General features: G+C 38.5%; 1 protein-coding gene across 1 annotated transcript; it reads left to right on the forward strand.

Annotated features, from left to right (window-relative positions):
• The first annotated feature begins 17,071 nt into the window (after positions 1–17,071).
• Positions 17,072–18,112, forward strand: LOC137073807 (carbohydrate sulfotransferase 12-like). The gene has a single exon (XM_067442510.1). It carries the CDS (start codon positions 17,072–17,074, stop codon positions 18,110–18,112), a length of 1,041 nt encoding a protein of 346 aa, XP_067298611.1.
• The last annotated feature ends 295 nt before the right edge of the window (positions 18,113–18,407 follow it).

Genomic DNA, 18,407 nt, shown 5'->3' on the forward strand with positions numbered 1-18,407 from the left:
TTAACCAAGCAGTTGTAATCCTGAAATATTTGTTCATAATCACTGGATCCAATAATATAGATGATTGGATTTTCGACATAAAATATTCCCAGCCACAGATTTCTGCAACAATGAGACTGTCACAGATCAAAATGCTTCTCATCCCCAGGGTTTTTTCCAGAATGCAGGTTATGTGACATACCCTGGTATGTTTAAGAGTAAGCAGATAACCTTAAATGGGTGATGAATTGAGGAATCAACTTTCCCTTGAGCTTTTGATATATAAAAGGTCATGGTATTATAAGAATATCCTGTAAATTTCAGATCTGAAAACTTCCTTGTTAGTCAAAGTAAATCTTTTAGAGACACCAGGCTCAGAAAATGGTCCTGTGCTTTATACTGACGTCATTGCGCGATGAAACACCACCTCTACAGCGCGTCTAATCCAGTAGCCTCGCCCACCGACTCATGGAGGGCTTGTCAACAACAATTTCATGCTGAGGAAGATTAAGATATTGCGCTATTCCTGGTTGTGGAAGAACACAGTCACGGCATAAACTTCCTTCTGGTCCTAATATTAGGAATGAGTGGTTGAACTTTATTTTTAATGAAGCTCCAGATCACGTGGGAAAGATGTGTTCACTTCAGTTCACTAGGGAATCATTTGTAAACAAATCTCCGGTTGAGCTGGATTTGGATCCGACAGGAATGGTGCAACACACGTGAGTAAAATGTGTTTTTATATTTAATAGTGTTGCATAGTTATAGATCGTTTTGCTTATGTGTACGTGTGTAACAGAAACATACCTTTAGTACGCTGGACTCGTTTGGGCCGGGGCTCACAAAGCCCGGCAGGCCGATCAATCTCATTATATTCCGTTCTTGTTCTTGAGAGATTCTCTCTCTCTCATTGAGATCTGAAGGGCGGCGCACGTGTCAAACTTGTGTGTGTGCGTGCGGTTCGCGCTTATATCGTCAGATATAAGTGGCTCAGTGGTTCATGTAGGTTGTCTATAAATCAGAAGGTTGGTGGTTCGATCCCTGGTTCCACCTGACCAAGTGTTGAGGTGTCCTTGAGCAAGACACCTAACCCCAACTGCTCCCGACGAGCTGGATGGTGCCTTACATGGCTGACATTGAAAGTGAAGCAAACAATAGGTTTGGATGTGGCTTGATGCCTTCCTGCCTTCAAATGTGTCCTTCGAAGGCAGTATTTTCCAGGTTTTGGACGTAGCCAAGAAAAGATGCAGCAGCCAACAGTAAATTTAAATGGCATCACAGGTGATTTCCATGTGCACACTAACTTCCTCTTCTTTATTACTTTTAAGTAAAGTCGAACAACATTAGATTGCCCCCTACAGGTTAATCAAGAACAGCTCAATCTAACATCCCCTTCCACCCAAGTTGAAAAAATACTATCCACCATCATATAACCGCAATTTTTAGTTACCTACTTACATCCCCAAAACCCATCAAAATTCACAGATCCCCCCCCCCCCCCACAATCTTTCAAATCTGTCAATAAGAGTTCACCTTTTAAAAAAAAATTCTTTTAATTTTTTACTTCAGTTTATAATCTTTCAAATGACCAGGCAATTTCCTTGTTCTATGTGACCGTCTCACAACAGGGCTAATGGATTTGTCAGTGTCAGTGGTCCTCTCAGAAGTTTGAGAGGAATTCCCAGCTGGTTCAAAGGGAGTGGTTTTACAAGGAATGTCCTCAGCCCCCTTTTCCTCAGTCTCTTTAGCAACTATCGGAGCAGAGTGATCAGAGAAGTCAAAATCAGGATCTCTATGTGATACACCCTTATGTGATAACACAATTTAGTGTTTATTTGATATGCATTTAAGTAAAGCAATGCAGTGTTTAATATAATTGCAGTTTGCATCGTGTAGTTATATTAATAGTAATATTAATGTTAGGGGGGAACCAAAGAAAGCTAGGTACCGCGATGCGGGTATGGTTGCATCGCGGTACCTAGGTGACGGACTCCTTCCTCATCTCTCATACAGAGATTTGTATGAATATGGAGGTTCATTCTTTCACTCTCTGGTTTTATCATTCTGTTTTCCAGGCTGTCAACTAAGAGAGCTGAGAGTAGTGAACCCCAATCAAAATAATTGTTACTGCAGTTACATTATTTGAAACTCGTAACAAACGGTGGGGGCTCATCTGGGATCTCTCATCATAACCAAGGGGAGTAGATCCAGAGATATTTGGACCATGCAACCAAGGTGATAAGAGGCTGCTACCAGCCAGGAGTCAACCCGTGGGTGTCCGAGGAGGGAGACAAAAAGAAAAGGGATCTCAACCTCACTTAGGAGCCGCACACGCTACTTACCCGAGGGCTACACGCTGAACTTGTGTTAATCCCACACCAGCATCAGGAGATTTCATCTGGGATCGGGAGGTCGTCACACACACACACACACACACACACACACACACACACACACACACACACACACACACACACACACACACACACACGCCACTTACCAAATCACTACACAGCTGACTTATTGAACTCATAAACCACAAGGTGACAACAGGACTACACACCATGTCACAAGCACGTAAAGAACTAGTATGGGGCATCAAGAAACAAAAGCAACGACAACAGGTTGCAAAAGACATTGCAAACAACTACCCACATGAAGCAGAGCTGAATGCGAATGATGAGGAAGGTTGCATGGAGTATGTAGTCTCCTACATGCAATCTGACACCTTACTAGGACTTGAGGATGAGGGTATGGGTCAGTTGTTGGTTTTGAATGATTTGATAGGTAAAATAATTAATGCCGGTTCTCCTGTTAATTTGCCTCTGGGGACATTGAGTGATAGTAGCATACACATTACACCTAGTCACAGTCCCATCCACTGCAATCACACACTCTGCACCACAACCTCATTCTCACCCTTACAGTGCAGTTATGCAAACACAACCTCACTCTAACACTCATACAAAACAGCAACACAGTCATTAGAAGAACTGAGACAAGTGTATGAAGAGCTGGGTGAGAAACTGCGGCGAAGTGCATTTACAGAGGCCCCATTACCCACAACTTACCACCACCAGGGTGACACTGTATGCCACAGATGATCTCGGAGAGACCAGTAATGCAGAAGGACCTCTCCTACCTGCAGCGCAGAGACTTCAAGTTGAGGGACCAGAACTCTGATTTAAATTACAACAATATCAGTAAACAAATCGACGAGGGAGTGAAAGAGGGCTTTGCAGAAGCAGAGGTGGTCAGAGGGGTGTTGAGGATCATCAAACCAGGGGCTTTTAAAGATATGCTTGTTAACCAAGATTCAGTGACAGTATCTGAGCTCAAAGGCTTCCTCAGGTCCCACCTCGGAGAGAAAGCAACAACTGAAATGTTCCAGCAGTTGATGTGTGCAAGGCAATCAGATCAAGAATCACCACAGCAGTTTTTTTTACCGCATGATTGGGCTCAAGCAGAAAATCCTGTTCCAGTCCCGACAGTCCAGTGGAGATATTTCATATGATCCCAAGACCATCCAGGAGGTTTATCAAAAATGTTCAGGGTTTGGGTACAAAACATGCTGACTTCCGACAGAGACTGAGACCTCTGATCTCAAAAAGTCAAGTCACAGATGAGGAAATCCTTCGCCAGGTCATGAAAATAATAAGTGATGAGAACGAGCACCAGCGCAGACTGGGCCAACTTCCCCGGCAAAAGGTAACACAAGCACACAGCGTCAAGGTCGAGACGGAAGATCGTAACAACAAGAACAAGTCATAAGATACACCATCAGATGATGGAAATCTCCAGACAATAAAACTGCTCACTTCTCAGGTAGAGACCCTGACACACATGGTGGCTTCTTTGATGGTGCAGCGGAAAAATATACTCGGGCGTCTTACTCTCCTTCTCAGCCAACCTCTATTAGACCGGTCCAACCACAGCTGGGACAACCTGCAGTCCAAGTGAGAGGAAGGACAGCTCGTTGTCCAAAATGTACCGAACAGAATGCCCAGGAGTGTAACCATTGCTTTGTGTGTGTGGAGAGGGAGGACATAGAGCCGTCGCATGTCTGCATTGAGTCAGGATGCAGGGAAACGGGGCTCGGTCTTTGTGGAGGGACGCCCAGAGACTGGAGAGCAGCTTCAGTCCCAAATAGTAACAACTAACAAACAAATAACAAGACACACCAAGCAAAACAAACAGCAAAATCCACATGTACTGACCAGCCAGAGTAACATCGCCTGCAAGGCACCCCTAATTGGGAAGAAGAGTCTGCTGAAATGTTTGATTGGTGGGTACTCTGCTAGCGTCCTGTTTGATTCAGGCTCGCAGGTGAGCATATTTGACCAACAATGGACTGACACTCACAATCCTAATCATATCTTGAGACCTCTTTCTGAGCTTTTAGAGGAAGAACTTGGAGTCTTTGCAGTCACTGGCCATGCTGTCCCCTACAGTGGGTCGGTTGAGCTCACTGTTAATCTTGCAGGGAATGAAGACTCAAATCTCACCATACAGGCTCCTTTCTTAGTCGGCCCACTGCCACTGCCCCAACCCCTTCTAGGAGCCAATTTACTCCAAGAGACAAGAGATAATCAGAAGGAAAGAGTCCTCGGGTGATGCAGTTGCTACGGTGGTCAGCCTTCTCTGCAGTGCATTTGGAATAGAAGAGAAACAGGTGGAGGCCATTGTGAATTTCATCCAGGTATCTCCTAGGACATACTGTGATCCAGTCACTATAAGAGTGACTTTTTTCTCTAAAGTTTATTTTAACTAGACAAAAGATTGGTTGTCATCAAATCATTATTGGTGTCAATAAAACCTATATAATTGAACAGCTCGATTGTGGTCTCAGCCCCCTTGATAACGTGCATGTAAGTTATACACAAGCTGCACGATTAAGTCGTTTATCGAAAAGAAAAGCTGCAATTTCAACGTGTTAAAGCATCCAGATTTGTAGCCATGTTAATAACGTTTGTAAGAAACCAAACCATCCGTCAAGATTTCATAGAGATAAGAGTATTTATGTTCGTACAGATCACTCATCTTACATCAGGTTCCACAGAGCCCGACAGAAAGCTTGCCTGTGACAAGATGGCCGCTGATGATGACGATGGTGACTACGCTGTAAGATATCTAGTCCTTATTATTGATATCTATGGCAACAACGTCAAGACCACCCACTATTATCGCATTTTTCAAAAAAATGAGTACTAGACCAAAAACCTTATTTGTCCCATTTTAGCTGATGTCCCACTTTTGCATCAAATTACACTTCAAATATTTTTTCCCTAAAGTTAGTTTAAAAATAAAACAAAACAAAAATTGAAGCTTAGATTGGAATTAAAATGATACATAGCCAGGCAAAGAATACAACAACTAGAAAAGGATAAACTGTTGGGTTTTTGGGGAATTGATAGTTGGACAGAACACAAAAATAATATTGTTATCAGAATGGAATTGTGATTACGTCAATCAGGACACATTAAAAATAGTAACAGTGTCATTAATATTATGTCACTTGTTATACGGCACCAAGGTGTGGTTTTTCTAAAAAATTTCTTGATAAAAATGGCTTGACTATAATACAAGTTGTGCCAAATAAAGCTGCAAGACTTGTTTTGGGCTGCTCAATTAAAACAAGTAGAGAGCAGTTGCAAAATGAATTTTTGTCTCAGTGCATGCATTGTTTTAGTTTGGCAGGGTCGCTGCTAGCTTAGCTTAGCATTATGAATGGAATCCTATGTTGCCAGCTAGCATGTCCCGAGTAAAAGTGATCAAGAAAAAAACAGTGTTCCTCAGTTCCTCAGGCCCCAGTGTTTCTTTAAGATACATGTATGTGATATGTTTCAAGAGATAGTCGTCATTTACAACGCTTGGTAATCTAGCGCTAGGAAAGCGTTCCACCCCTAGGGGCTGCCATTGCTAACCAAGCCATCACCTGCAGTTAGCATCCCATTGACTCCCATTCATTTTTGAGTCACTTTGACAGTGAATAACTTTACATCTGAGGCGTTTAAAGACTCCATTTGTCCATTGTTTATTTCTAAAGAAACACGACAATGTATAAAAGGCTCCATTACCTTGTATCTTACACTATCGCCCCGCAGAAGCTGTTTTTGTAAAAATAGGCTAACGATTGCGTCATAACCAACGTGACTCTGTCGCACAGTTGAGAAATTACCGTATAGACTTGAGGAGACGCTCGCAGGCAATCTTTTACTGTCTATGAGACAGTCAGGGGGACGTGGAGACATAAAGTCTGATAAAGTCAAGGGGGAAGAATGGGGAGAAGCCCATAGTGAGCCAAAAGCAACGGGAGAAAATATTTAAACAACGTGATTCAGCTTTCACTTTCCACATCTACTAGAAGACTCACAGCTGTCAGACAGGTTACTCACGTCACATCTACGTCGTCAAGCTCAGTCTGAGCCTGCGCAGTTCGCTCAGCCATCAGGAAGTGAGTGCCCCTAGGTTGACTTCATTCTTTCGCCATTGACGTCAATGGGATCGCTCGGTCCATTTCTTTTACTGTCTATGGGAAGTATCTGACATTTCCAAAACAGCTCCCAGAGATTGTTAGATCGCTATTTTATGCAGATAGACACGTTTTAAGACCATAAACACACAATCGCGGCAATATATGGTTGGTCTGTGTTCTTTGGGTGCCATGTTGGGTGGTTTCATAATAGATGATATTTATAATGCAATGCTATTCCACATAGCTTTTAGCATTGTATATTTTCTGTCAGATTTTTTGACCCGAAGCTATATGAGATCACATATTGTTATATAAAACACTCTACATATAAATTATAAAGTGATATGAAGCAAGTTTTGAATAAAACATGATTTTAATCGTATAAATTGTTGTTTTGCTGGTGTGCTAAGCTAACATGCTAGCTTGCTCTAGATGCACCTGCCACTGAGTAAATACTTATTTTTATGAACATTTTCTAAATGTAAAACTACTGAAATGCTTATTTGGACGAAATGCATTCAATAGAGTCTCAGTGAGGGTATAGTGAGAGGTTTGATTTAGAAATGAGGTTTGAATAGAACAGTTTGAATAGAGAATCGTTAGTAATTATAATGCAGACAAAAGAATAATAATTGGAGCCATAACCAGTCCGCAGAAGTGTGAATGTGTGCCGGGGAGACAAACTGAATGGGGCAGTTTGCACCTCTAAACAATAGAGGCAAAATAGTGAATGAAAGCTGAGAAGACATGGCAATAAACATCAGTTGATATTTCAGCGATATCTCAAAATAAAATCACATGAAACGATCTTGTAAAACGTTTAATAAAATTCAGAGTTTTAGACTGATCATCTTCAGATCTGAAATATAACATGGTCAGACTTGTGGCTTTAGCTGTAGTGCATTTCTAGATTTCTCCAAGGCCCACTTCAATTTTATTTTCATAAAGATATTTCATACAAATAAATTTCTAATAACTTTACAAAACTTTGAAGCTTATTATAGCTTTTTTTGATTATAAAAATATTATCATTTTGACTTTACAGTAAACTGCCAGGTGTCTGCTTTCAAATGAGACCATAATTATGCTTTTAGTGCAAAGGATTCACAAACTGTATTTGTTTTAGTCTGAGTATACATTTCTTAGGATTTTTTCAAAATTTGGAAGTCAGCTTAACAGGTTAACCTTTGCACCCTTGAGTCCTTCATCTCTTGCATCACCTGACAATAAGTAACATTATAAATATTTTATATTTTAAATGTCATTTGTTTTATAGTATAGATTTTAAGACTCTACGACATTTGACAGTGATAGTGATTTGTCACATACTGTATATAATTTAAACATATATATGTGGTCTAAAGATATATGTCAATATATGGAATTTCTGATGCTGTGCATATATGTGCATTTATGTTTTTACTCTATATGAGCATATTTGGATATTTTATATGAGACCTATATGTCAAAATATGTATTATAAATACGTAAACATATATAATATATGGGATACATTTATATGTCAATATATGGAATTGTTCCAATTTCTAATATGTTTCATATATGTTTTTTTTTAAATTTATATATCACATATATCGCATATATTGATACTTCATACACATATATTACATATCTGTATGGGTAGGTTTTAACCCAGGTATGTTTTCATTTAGATTGATCTTACTCTGGTTAATCAGGTTTATGAAGTTGGATTGTTTTTTTTTTCACTACATGACTAACCTGCTCGGGAGCAATTTTAATCGGGGTTAGAGATTGCAAACCCAAAATGAATAAGTCAGCTGCAAGTAAAACCCACAGCCAAGCATAGGTAAGCACCTAGTCATGATCATGTTCATTTGAATTCTTTAATTGTGAGAAACCCCCCTAAAACATCTATGATACAAAAGAATAGATTTAGTCCAGGCAAAATAGCGTTTTACGACAGACTAATTGTAAAATAATTTTTTCCATCTTAGATCTTTTCTATAAGGTGTCCAGAACAACATACTAAAAGTCCTAAGAAATCATAGTTGAGGAAATATGTTAAATTCTCATCAATCCGAGATGTGTGCCAGTAAGGCCAGACAACAATAGACCCCGATGGGACTATTTTTTTCCTTTACTTCTATCAAAATTAAACTTTACACAATGAAAGTACACATGAAAAGTATTTTTTGTTTTGTTTTACAAGTTTCTTTGAAAATGAATTATACTATGCAAATGAGCTATACACCAATCAAATATGCCCAAAATACACCCAAATAGGCTTTTTTTCCTTTACTCCAACCACAATTCAACTTTACACAGTAAAAGTATACATGAAAAGTAACTTTTTTTGTATAACAAGTTTCTTTTTAAATGACTTTGAATATGTACAGCAGCATCACACTTATTGAATACTGTATGTCCAAACAACCGATGTGTTTTCATCACTGAATGACTCATTACATATTTTATACTTCTCCATTTCTCCCTGAAAAAGCTGTCAAAGTGTTGTCTAGCAATGAAATTAGGCTCAATATAATTTGAAGTCGGATGTGTGGCCTGCCTGATTTAAAATACTTGCTATCTACAAAATGGCAAAATTATTTTAAAGAGCTGGAATGTCTGGAAAGTATGCCTATCTCAGGGTGTCCGCGGGGTTTTAAAAAGTATTAAAAAGTGATAAATCAAAATTGTCAAATTTAAGGCCATTAAAAGTGTTAAATGTGGTCTCAGAGGTATTATTTTTTTCCAAATTAGGTATTATTTTTTCAGACTATCAGGTGTCCTATTCTGATTGCAATTCTATCTGCGTTCGCGTTAGTTCGTTTAAATATGGGCCTTAGCATATCTGGGCACATAATCAAAGATCCGTCTCAACGTATGTTTGATGCCGACGTCATATTCAGCGGTCGTTCGGCATCATCTCAGAGCACTGCGCGCTCATCAGAAGTGGCTGACTTACGTTTTATTTTAGACTTGCTTCAAGGCATATCTTCAACGACTATCCTCATAAGAGCAATCTTAAATGATTTATAGAAAGTCTAAAATGAACAAAAAGAGTTGAGAGAATGAGGCGCGATCCATAGACAGTATATAAACAGTGAGATCCGCGTGTCTGTCTGCTCTTAAAGGGACAGCAGCCAATAAAGCTTCCTGTCAGTAAAGTTAAAGAACAAAGGGAACAGAGAAAATGACTCGCTGCTCTTGACTAAATGACTTTTGTAGCTTTAATAAGGATTACCTATTTCATTTATAGTTTATGCAGTGCAGACTGCATTTAACTTTGATACCTTTATTAAATATCTGTATATTTCCTAACTGTTAAGACAGGAAGGGCAGGAGTAAACATGACATTTATTATGGGTTTATGTTAGCATTGTTTTAAGTTTACTTAAATTAAAAACTGTTATATTTTTGAAGCCTAATAATAAATGTAAAAAAAGTAGCTGTATTAATATCAGTAATACTGGCCTTCATTCATAAAAAGATGCCATTTAAACAAGTATTTAAAATATACTGTCTTTATGTTGTTTCTACATTAATTTGATTAACAATGAAATTATTATATAAAAAAATATATTAAAAACGTACAAAACATTTTTTTTATTGCGATTAATTGCAATTAATCACAGAAAATAAATTTCAACAACTTATCACAGTTATAGAAATGTAATATTTGGCTCAGGTTTTGTTGTTGGAAAAAAAACACTAAATAATTTAATTGCTGAATTACCAATTATTAATGGAAATCAAATGTGTGTGCAGTAATACTTCTCCTTAACCTTTGTGAATGTTGAGATGTGTTTTACTGTGTCTGAATGATAACTTATAACAGCTTTCCTCCTGGTGTCGATTCTAAATCTATTCTTTTTTGTATGTTATATATGTCAAAATCTGTGTAAATAATAGAAAGTTCGCTGATTAACACTTGCAATTCAGTGTCGTGATGGTTTTAAAAATATTCTGAAGGTAGTAAAAAAGGTATTAAAAAGTAGTAAATTTAACTTAAGGATTGCTGTATATACCCTGCTATCTGGTTTTTCATCTGTCTTCTGAGAATCATTTAATTGGTAAGAATGACTTCTGCCTGTAATCTCATAATCTTACCTACAATTCCAATAATTTGTAAATCTACCAGCCCAAAATGTAATCTCACCATGTTACTAATGACTAATATGGCTATTCTGACTTTCTTCTGATGTTATCTGTGGGGGAATGTCATTAGGTAAGGCTTGTTTGCAAATTAAAAAAAAAAAAGAATTTAGAAAAAAACTGGAGGCAAGATTGGGCATTCAATTCCTAAGCTCAATATACAATCACCTAAATGAATATTAGGAACACCTGTTCAATTTCTCATTAATGAAATCTACTCAGTTACTGGGATTTTCACATACAACCATTTCTAGGGTTTACAAAGAATGGTGTGAAAAGGAAAAACATCCAATTTGTTCACTCTACAGTATACAATGCACTGTACGTATATTGGTTATGTCTCATCATTTTAAACAGGTTAAACCAATTTTAATTGTTTGTGTTCAATCAATGACATTTGTTCTCTATTTGTATTTGATTGTTGTCACTTGTGTTTACCCGCATGGATGACGTGTGCATTAGAATGCAGAATGTGTCTTAAGAATGAGGATGTGTTTAGAGTTTTGCTGAAAAGTCTAACGCCGCATTCACACGGGGCGTAGGCGTTAACGCTTGACGGCTATCCCATTGACTTCAACGGCGGAAAGTGATGTCAGTAAAAAAGCACTCATTTCCTGATGGCTGAGCGAACTGCGCAGGCTCAGACTGAGCTTGACGACGTAGATGTGACGTGAGTAACCTGTCTGACAGCTGTAGGTCTTCTAGTAGTTGTGGAAAGTGAAAGCTGAATCACGTTGTTTAAATATTTTCTCCCGTTGCTTTTGGCTCACTATGGGCTTCTCCCCATTCTTCTCCCTTGACTTTATCAGACTTTATGTCTCCACGTCCCCCCGACTGTCTCATAGACAGTAAAAGATTGCCTGCGAGCGTCTCCTCAAGTCTATACGGTAATTTCTCAACTGTGCGACAGAGTCGCGTTGGTTATGACGCAATCGTTAGCCTATTTTTACAAAAACAGCTTCTGCGGGGCGATAGTGTAAGATACAAGGAAATGGAGCCTTTTATACATTGTCGTGTTTCTTTAGAAATAAACAATGGACAAATGGAGTCTTTAAACGCCTCAGATGTAAAGTTATTCACTGTCAAAGTTACTCAAAAATGAATGGGAGTCAATGGGATGCTAACAGCAGGTGATGGCTTGGTTAGCAATGGCAGCCCCTATAGGTGGAACGCTTTCCGAGCGCTAGATTACCCCCTTGGTGCTGACGCGATCGTCATAGTGACAACAGCCAATCAAATTAACTTGCCGCTTGGACCAAAACACAATACAAAAAAGCGTCTTTTTATGACAGCTTATCTGTAAGATGAAATGGATGCCGATTTGGTTGTATGTGTGAGTGCGATTGTCGTTTAGTTGTTGTCAGTGCACTGCACAGGTGCACGAAGCTGTTAAGTACATTAAATCCTGAAAAAGCGCAGACAGCGGGAAGAATATCACATAGTGGTCCGGGAGCTGCGTCTGGATGGTTCACGGAGCAGTAATAAACGCAATTGGCTAGCGTCTGCTGTAGGATATTTGCATACGGCGATCTGATTGGATGACGCCTGCGCTGGCGCTTGAAAAGTTGAGAAATCTTCAACTTCTGCCGCTTGCAACACGAGTGAAGCGTTGCGACGGAACCCACACTTCAGTTCGGCAACAGATGATGTCACCCATTCAAATGAGAAGCGTTAACGCCTACGCCCCGTGTGAATGCGGCGTAAGGCCCCGTCCACACGTAGCCAGAGCTTTCCCATCCAATCTTTTTTTCCCCCTCGTTTCAAGAAATATCTGTGTACACACAAGACTGAAACCGACTCAAAACGATGTAGATTTTGCCACAGAAATACACTAAAAATGAAGAAGAGTAAAAAAAAAACATGCTTAGACTAGATCATTTTGTGCGAGAAATCAAGCCGTATTTATGTCTTTTTTTAACCTCAAATACAACACTATATCCAACAGTCTGGAATGCGCTTCACTTCCGATAAGGTCAATATACACGCTCTGGCATTGTGTACATGTAAAGACATAACTTCCGGTATACACAAGCTGGCGTAGTTTATGCCAACGGCAGAAGTGAATCGCGTACGCGACACTAGAGCGTGTATATTGACCTTATCGGAAGTAAAGCGCGTTTCAGGCTTTTGGATATAGCGAAACTAAGATCCCACACTGCAGAGTTGAATCATTGTGGATAGCAAATCTTTAAAATGTTTGAGAGAAGACTATTTGAGATATTCTAAATGCTTTAGTATTTTTTCTTTCTTAACAAAAATTATTATGATGACTTTGCCTTTTATTTTCTGATGTTAAACAACTATAACATTTTCTTCCTATAGGATATTGGTCTAGGTCTTGTTTTTCTGTCATGGCAAACTGTAAAACAAACAATTTTTGAATTTATTTTGTGTAAATCTGTAAATGTATATAATTTTTATATAAGTGCGTGAGAGCTGCATGTTTACTCTGGTTTCTGCCAAGTATTTGTCTCTGCAGGTTATTAAAAGTTACCACATCAGTGGGCATAGCCATAAACATACAGACGGTTTCATTTGTGTTCATTGATTTGCCCAAGTCACAGTGTGGGTAGGGTTTAGGGGTGGGGTCAGGTGAAGATAAATCATTTTCATTTTCATATATACATCATTCAAACAACTACTGGATGAGGACATAGGTTCTATTGAAGGTCAGTGATGATTAAAGTTTAATTTTAATCAGAAGTATATATGCTGGTATGTATGCTGGTTTGTTGTTTATGTTGTAAATTAGGCTTGTATCACTTTAAATGCATAGCATTACTACGTTTAGGCATAACACTGACACTATAATTGAACAAGATCTAAAAAAAACTGAAATCATGGACGACTAACAATCACTAGTCTGGTAAAACACGTATTCGTGGATAGGAAACATTGTAATGTCTCCAATTAAAAATGTTCTAGTGACTGATCACATGTAAATTTTTCAGTTAGCCAAATGGAATTTCTGTGAATTGATGCAATTTAGTGAACAGAAATTCAATTTGCCCAAGTGAAAAATTTAAATGTGATCACTCACTGGAAAAATTTCAATTAGAGACCTGAATTTTTTTTTTTTACAGTGTATGATCAATCATTTTCTTTTTAAGTATTTAAAAATGCTCTTATTATATATAACAAAATATTTATTTTTTCTTGGATTTTTTTTCCATTGTATCAGAGAACATTTTAAGCTGTCATTTGGTCATGTTACAATGTGCCTCTGACGTTACAACATGCTCCTATAGACCATTTCAGAATGTTTGTAAACAATCGCCTCAAGATACTTCCGGGTGGCAGAACGCGAGCGGCTTCTACTGACAAACTGAAGAGATCAGCCGGCTACTGTAAATAGTAACATAGTTAAGAACATTGCTGTTGTTTAAAGTTGAAACTATGACGAAAACGTGTTGTGTTTGGGGTTGCGCCATCAGATATACAGGAAAAGGTGTAGGATTTTATCGATTTCATTCAGAAAGAAGTAAATATATCCAGCAAAACCTGTGGGTGAGGAGGCTAAAGCGAGTGGACGTCGTCAAAAGTGGCGCTACAGAGAAGTATTCTCAAAATGGTCCATCTACAAAATCATAGCAGAGCATAATTATCTTCAGCTGGGGAATTTCGAGACTAATATTAGTAAACTTTAGATCTCTTTTAACCCCTTACGATTCAAAGATCATACGGCCTCAGATTACTATTGTTCAACATTCACTGCTCATCACACATTATCTGGACAAACTCAGTATCATCAGAAAGATTAAAGACTCCAGCTTTGATATTTGAACACTGTTTATGATAAAACTGGGTTGCAGTGACATTCAATTCTTAATTTATGTCAGGAGTGCATTATTATCGATCCGTTATGAACGATATTTTGAATAGATTATCAGACGCACTTTATTCTCTCGTCTTCACTGGCTCATTTGTGTTCACAGAGATCGCAAAGAACAGCTTTCAGTTTAGCTCTTAGTTTAAAAGTCCTCATATTTGGAGAAATATTGACATATCACGTTTGCAAAATATTTCGTCATACAGAATACCATTTCTATTCATTTCTCACGGAATTATTCGATATAAAAGAGTTAAAACATGCGCAGACCTCTCTCCACTGTCTCGGACATTTCCTCATTCTGGCTCGAACGGGCCTATTCTAAATTTCTACGCGTGAACTAAGAAGCTAATAAACACACGATAACTATGGAATAAGGTTTTTGTGTGATTGTTCATGTGATTTCGGCTATTTTATATCAATAATGGATGTTTACATGACTGCTAACAGGTGTAGTGATTAGTTCCATATAAAATTATAAATATAACATATTTTAACATCGGGAGTTTGTGAGATATTGCAGATGCCACGAGTCATTAAAGTGGATCATTGCATCAAATCAGCTGGGAAACAGCATGACTGCACCGCGAGCCGGCCGCAATCACACAAGGTTTCGTGTTAAACACAGACACCGGAACTTTCAATGTTGCTGCTATAGCTTCAGATACAAAAAATAAAGAAAAAATGTGTGCAAAGGATTTGTTGAAAAGCAGAGAACAGGGAAATAGACTATCTACGATAGCCTAACATATTGTAATTCAAACAGCAACAGTCACTAAAATAACTACTCAATGGTAGGCTGAAGCTCATTTAAAAATTGTGGTATTAGACTAGCACTACATCTACTAGACCAAGGTTAGGCATTTCATGTATTGCTATCTCCTGAATTAATTAATCTGTCCCTCAATAATCATGTTAACTATGTCTGAATACTAGCGTTGCCATAGGAACGCTTCGGCTTTTGCCACCCGGAAGAACGTTTATTACTGTTGTGACGTCATGGTGAATTGTCGTATAACAAAGGTTAGAATCCTATATGACATACAGGAAAAAATATAATTTCTAAATAATTATAATTCTAACAAAATGCAAAAAGATTACATTTAATGTTGCTTAAAGTCATTGCAGTTTAATATAATAATAATATAAATAATAAAATGACTAAAAGCTGAAATGATATATTCAGTTCAAACTGCGACCGCGCGTGACGTTATGGAGACAAGACGTGGAAGCAGTGAGAAGCACACGCGTTGCTGATCGCGAGCGAGCAAGAGAAAAAAAGAAGCAAGATCAATCTAAGAATGAGTTCGTTGATATTTCCACTGACGATCGCTGATTGAGAACCCCTGTAAAATTCGATGCGGTTGGTAAATGCATATGAAACGCCTCGGATTTGGTCAGGTTTTTTTTGATTGGACGACACAACACAACACAACGCAACACAACATGGCCTGGGGGGGCTCTGGCAACAGAATGTTCCCAAATGGCAGCTCTACTACCCTTCCTTAAATACTCAGACCAGAACAAAGGATTGTAAACATTTGCAACACAACACCTGGTTTCGGGGGAGATGTTTTAGATGTCTTTGAAGAGACCACTCAAAGAGGAGCCCAGAATTCTCAAACGTTTCAATCTTTCTCATCCTACTAGTGACTACAGTGAAACTGAGACTACCCATCGCACTGAGACTTTTAAAAAGACACTAAACATGGAAGGAATAAAACAATAGATTCACAAAATACATCATATGTAGTATATTTGCATTCTGTGACTTGAATTAGGGAAAGGGGAGAGGGGAATAAAATATATTATTATTATTATTAAAGGGAGAGGGGAAAGGGAGAGGGGAAAGGTAGGATCTTCTCTCCAGAATATAGTGAGTTTTATTGCTTTATTGCAGGGCGTTGGATCTCCACTTTTGTCTTAGCCGTAAAACCCATTCTTACAGAGCCAGAGCCTAGTTTCAAATCGTTTCTTTGTCTTTCCACACCCAAAGCACCAGGTCCGAGCCAGGAAAAGCGGTTCTTAAGTAGCACCGAAACATTGCTGGCCTAGAAGTAAGAACCAATTGCGTCAGCGGCTGGGGGCAGAGTTACCGTGACCAACAAGACGAACACAAACTTGTGACCGCCATTTTTTAAATAGCAGCTAATCACGCTAATAGCTGAAACAACTTCGAACTGACACTAGCACTGGCTCTGAACTAGCACCCGGTTTATCTGGTGGAAAAGGGATATATAACGTGCCACAACATATGGTGGAATGTTCCGTCACACAGTGTCAGTGTTCAGCAATGTTGTCTGTGACACATGCCTTTAACACTGCTGCATGTGTCACAAGTTTTAAGTGATACAGGTTTCACTGACGCATGCAAATGAAAACAAAACCAGATGTGCCAATCAGCTGTCTCGGCAGCTCATGATCACAATGTTTTATTTATTTATTTAGTCTGCCGGAAAGACATAGAATGCTACTTTAGAAATTGTGATAAATCATTTTTGTGGTATTAGATTGTAAATTCAGACTTCAACATAAAATCCCTTTTTTTGTGTGTGTGTTTTTCCCCAGAATTCTCAATTTGAATAATTCCAGAGACAATAATATTTATCATTCAATCTATTTTGTGGATCTGGAGTAGATGTCCACCGAAGATGGGAAAGCAGAGTCAGCTCCAATTCTTCTTTCTTTTGACAACAGTATTAGTCGGATTCTTCATAATTTGCTGGGTTGAGATTAGAGATGGGTATTTTCCCCTACACACAGCTTTATCACGAGATCTCACACACCTCAAACTGCGTCAAGCACATCGGAGACGTATTATACAAGAGCTTTGCTCAGCCCAAAGCAGCCTGAATTTTACAGAGAAATTAATCACATTTGACCAGATTACAAACGAAGCCCTGGACCATCTCATTGTGGATGATCATCATGGTGTTATTTACTGTTTTGTACCGAAGATAGCGTGTACCAACTGGAAACGAGTCATGATTGTGCTCAGCCAGAACCTGAAGGCACCTAATGGAACTCCATATGTGAATCCTCTTGACGTACCATTATGGGCAATCCATAATTATAGAATGCATACGACATTTAAGAACCTTTGGGAGAAGTTTGGTAATCTCTCACGTCCTTTGATGCATCACAAACTAAAGAATTACACAAAGTTTCTTTTTGTACGAGATCCTTTTGTACGACTTATTTCTGCTTTCCGGGACAAGTTTGCAAAGCCAGATGAGCATTTCTACAGGAAGTTTGGCTCCACAATGCTTAAGCGTTTTGCTAATATTTCAACCCCACCTGACTCCGTCCAAGAGGCCTTCGCCGCAGGTAACAGACCGTCCTTCACTCACTTTATTCAGTACCTGTTAGATCCACAGACTGAGAAGGAGAAGCCATTCAATGAACACTGGCAGCAGGTGTACAAACTCTGCAATCCGTGCCAAATTGACTATGACTTTGTTGGGAAGCTGGAAACTCTTGATGAAGATACAGAACATTTGTTGAGGATTCTTGGGCTGGATAACTATATTCACTTTCCCCCTGGGTACGAGAATAGGACATCCGAAGACTGGGTGAAAGGCTGGTTTGCAAACATTTCCATAGCTGACAGGAGAAAGCTGTACAATCTTTATGAAGCAGACTTCAGATTATTTGACTACAAGAAACCCAAGACACTTCTGGATGAGTTATGAGTGTATAAGCTAATTTCTCTTATGATTTTACATTACCTCACATGCAAATTCACATCTCGGCCTGTTCGGTATATTTAAATTTAATGTGTGAGTGATTTTCTATTTATTCCAGAAAGTCAGGATCCATTATCATAATGAAGATGACAAACAGACAGTTTAAGGTTCTTAAGCAGTTTGGTAACATACTTAAAGATAATTCATTATCATTAATTATTATTATTATTATTATTATTATTATTATTATTGTTGTTTTGTTGTTGTTGTTGTTAAATTCAAACTCTGTATGATTCTAATC

Source organism: Pseudorasbora parva, chromosome 4 (genome assembly GCF_024679245.1).
Source record: "Pseudorasbora parva isolate DD20220531a chromosome 4, ASM2467924v1, whole genome shotgun sequence".
In the NCBI taxonomy this organism is placed as follows: domain Eukaryota; kingdom Metazoa; phylum Chordata; class Actinopteri; order Cypriniformes; family Gobionidae; genus Pseudorasbora; species Pseudorasbora parva.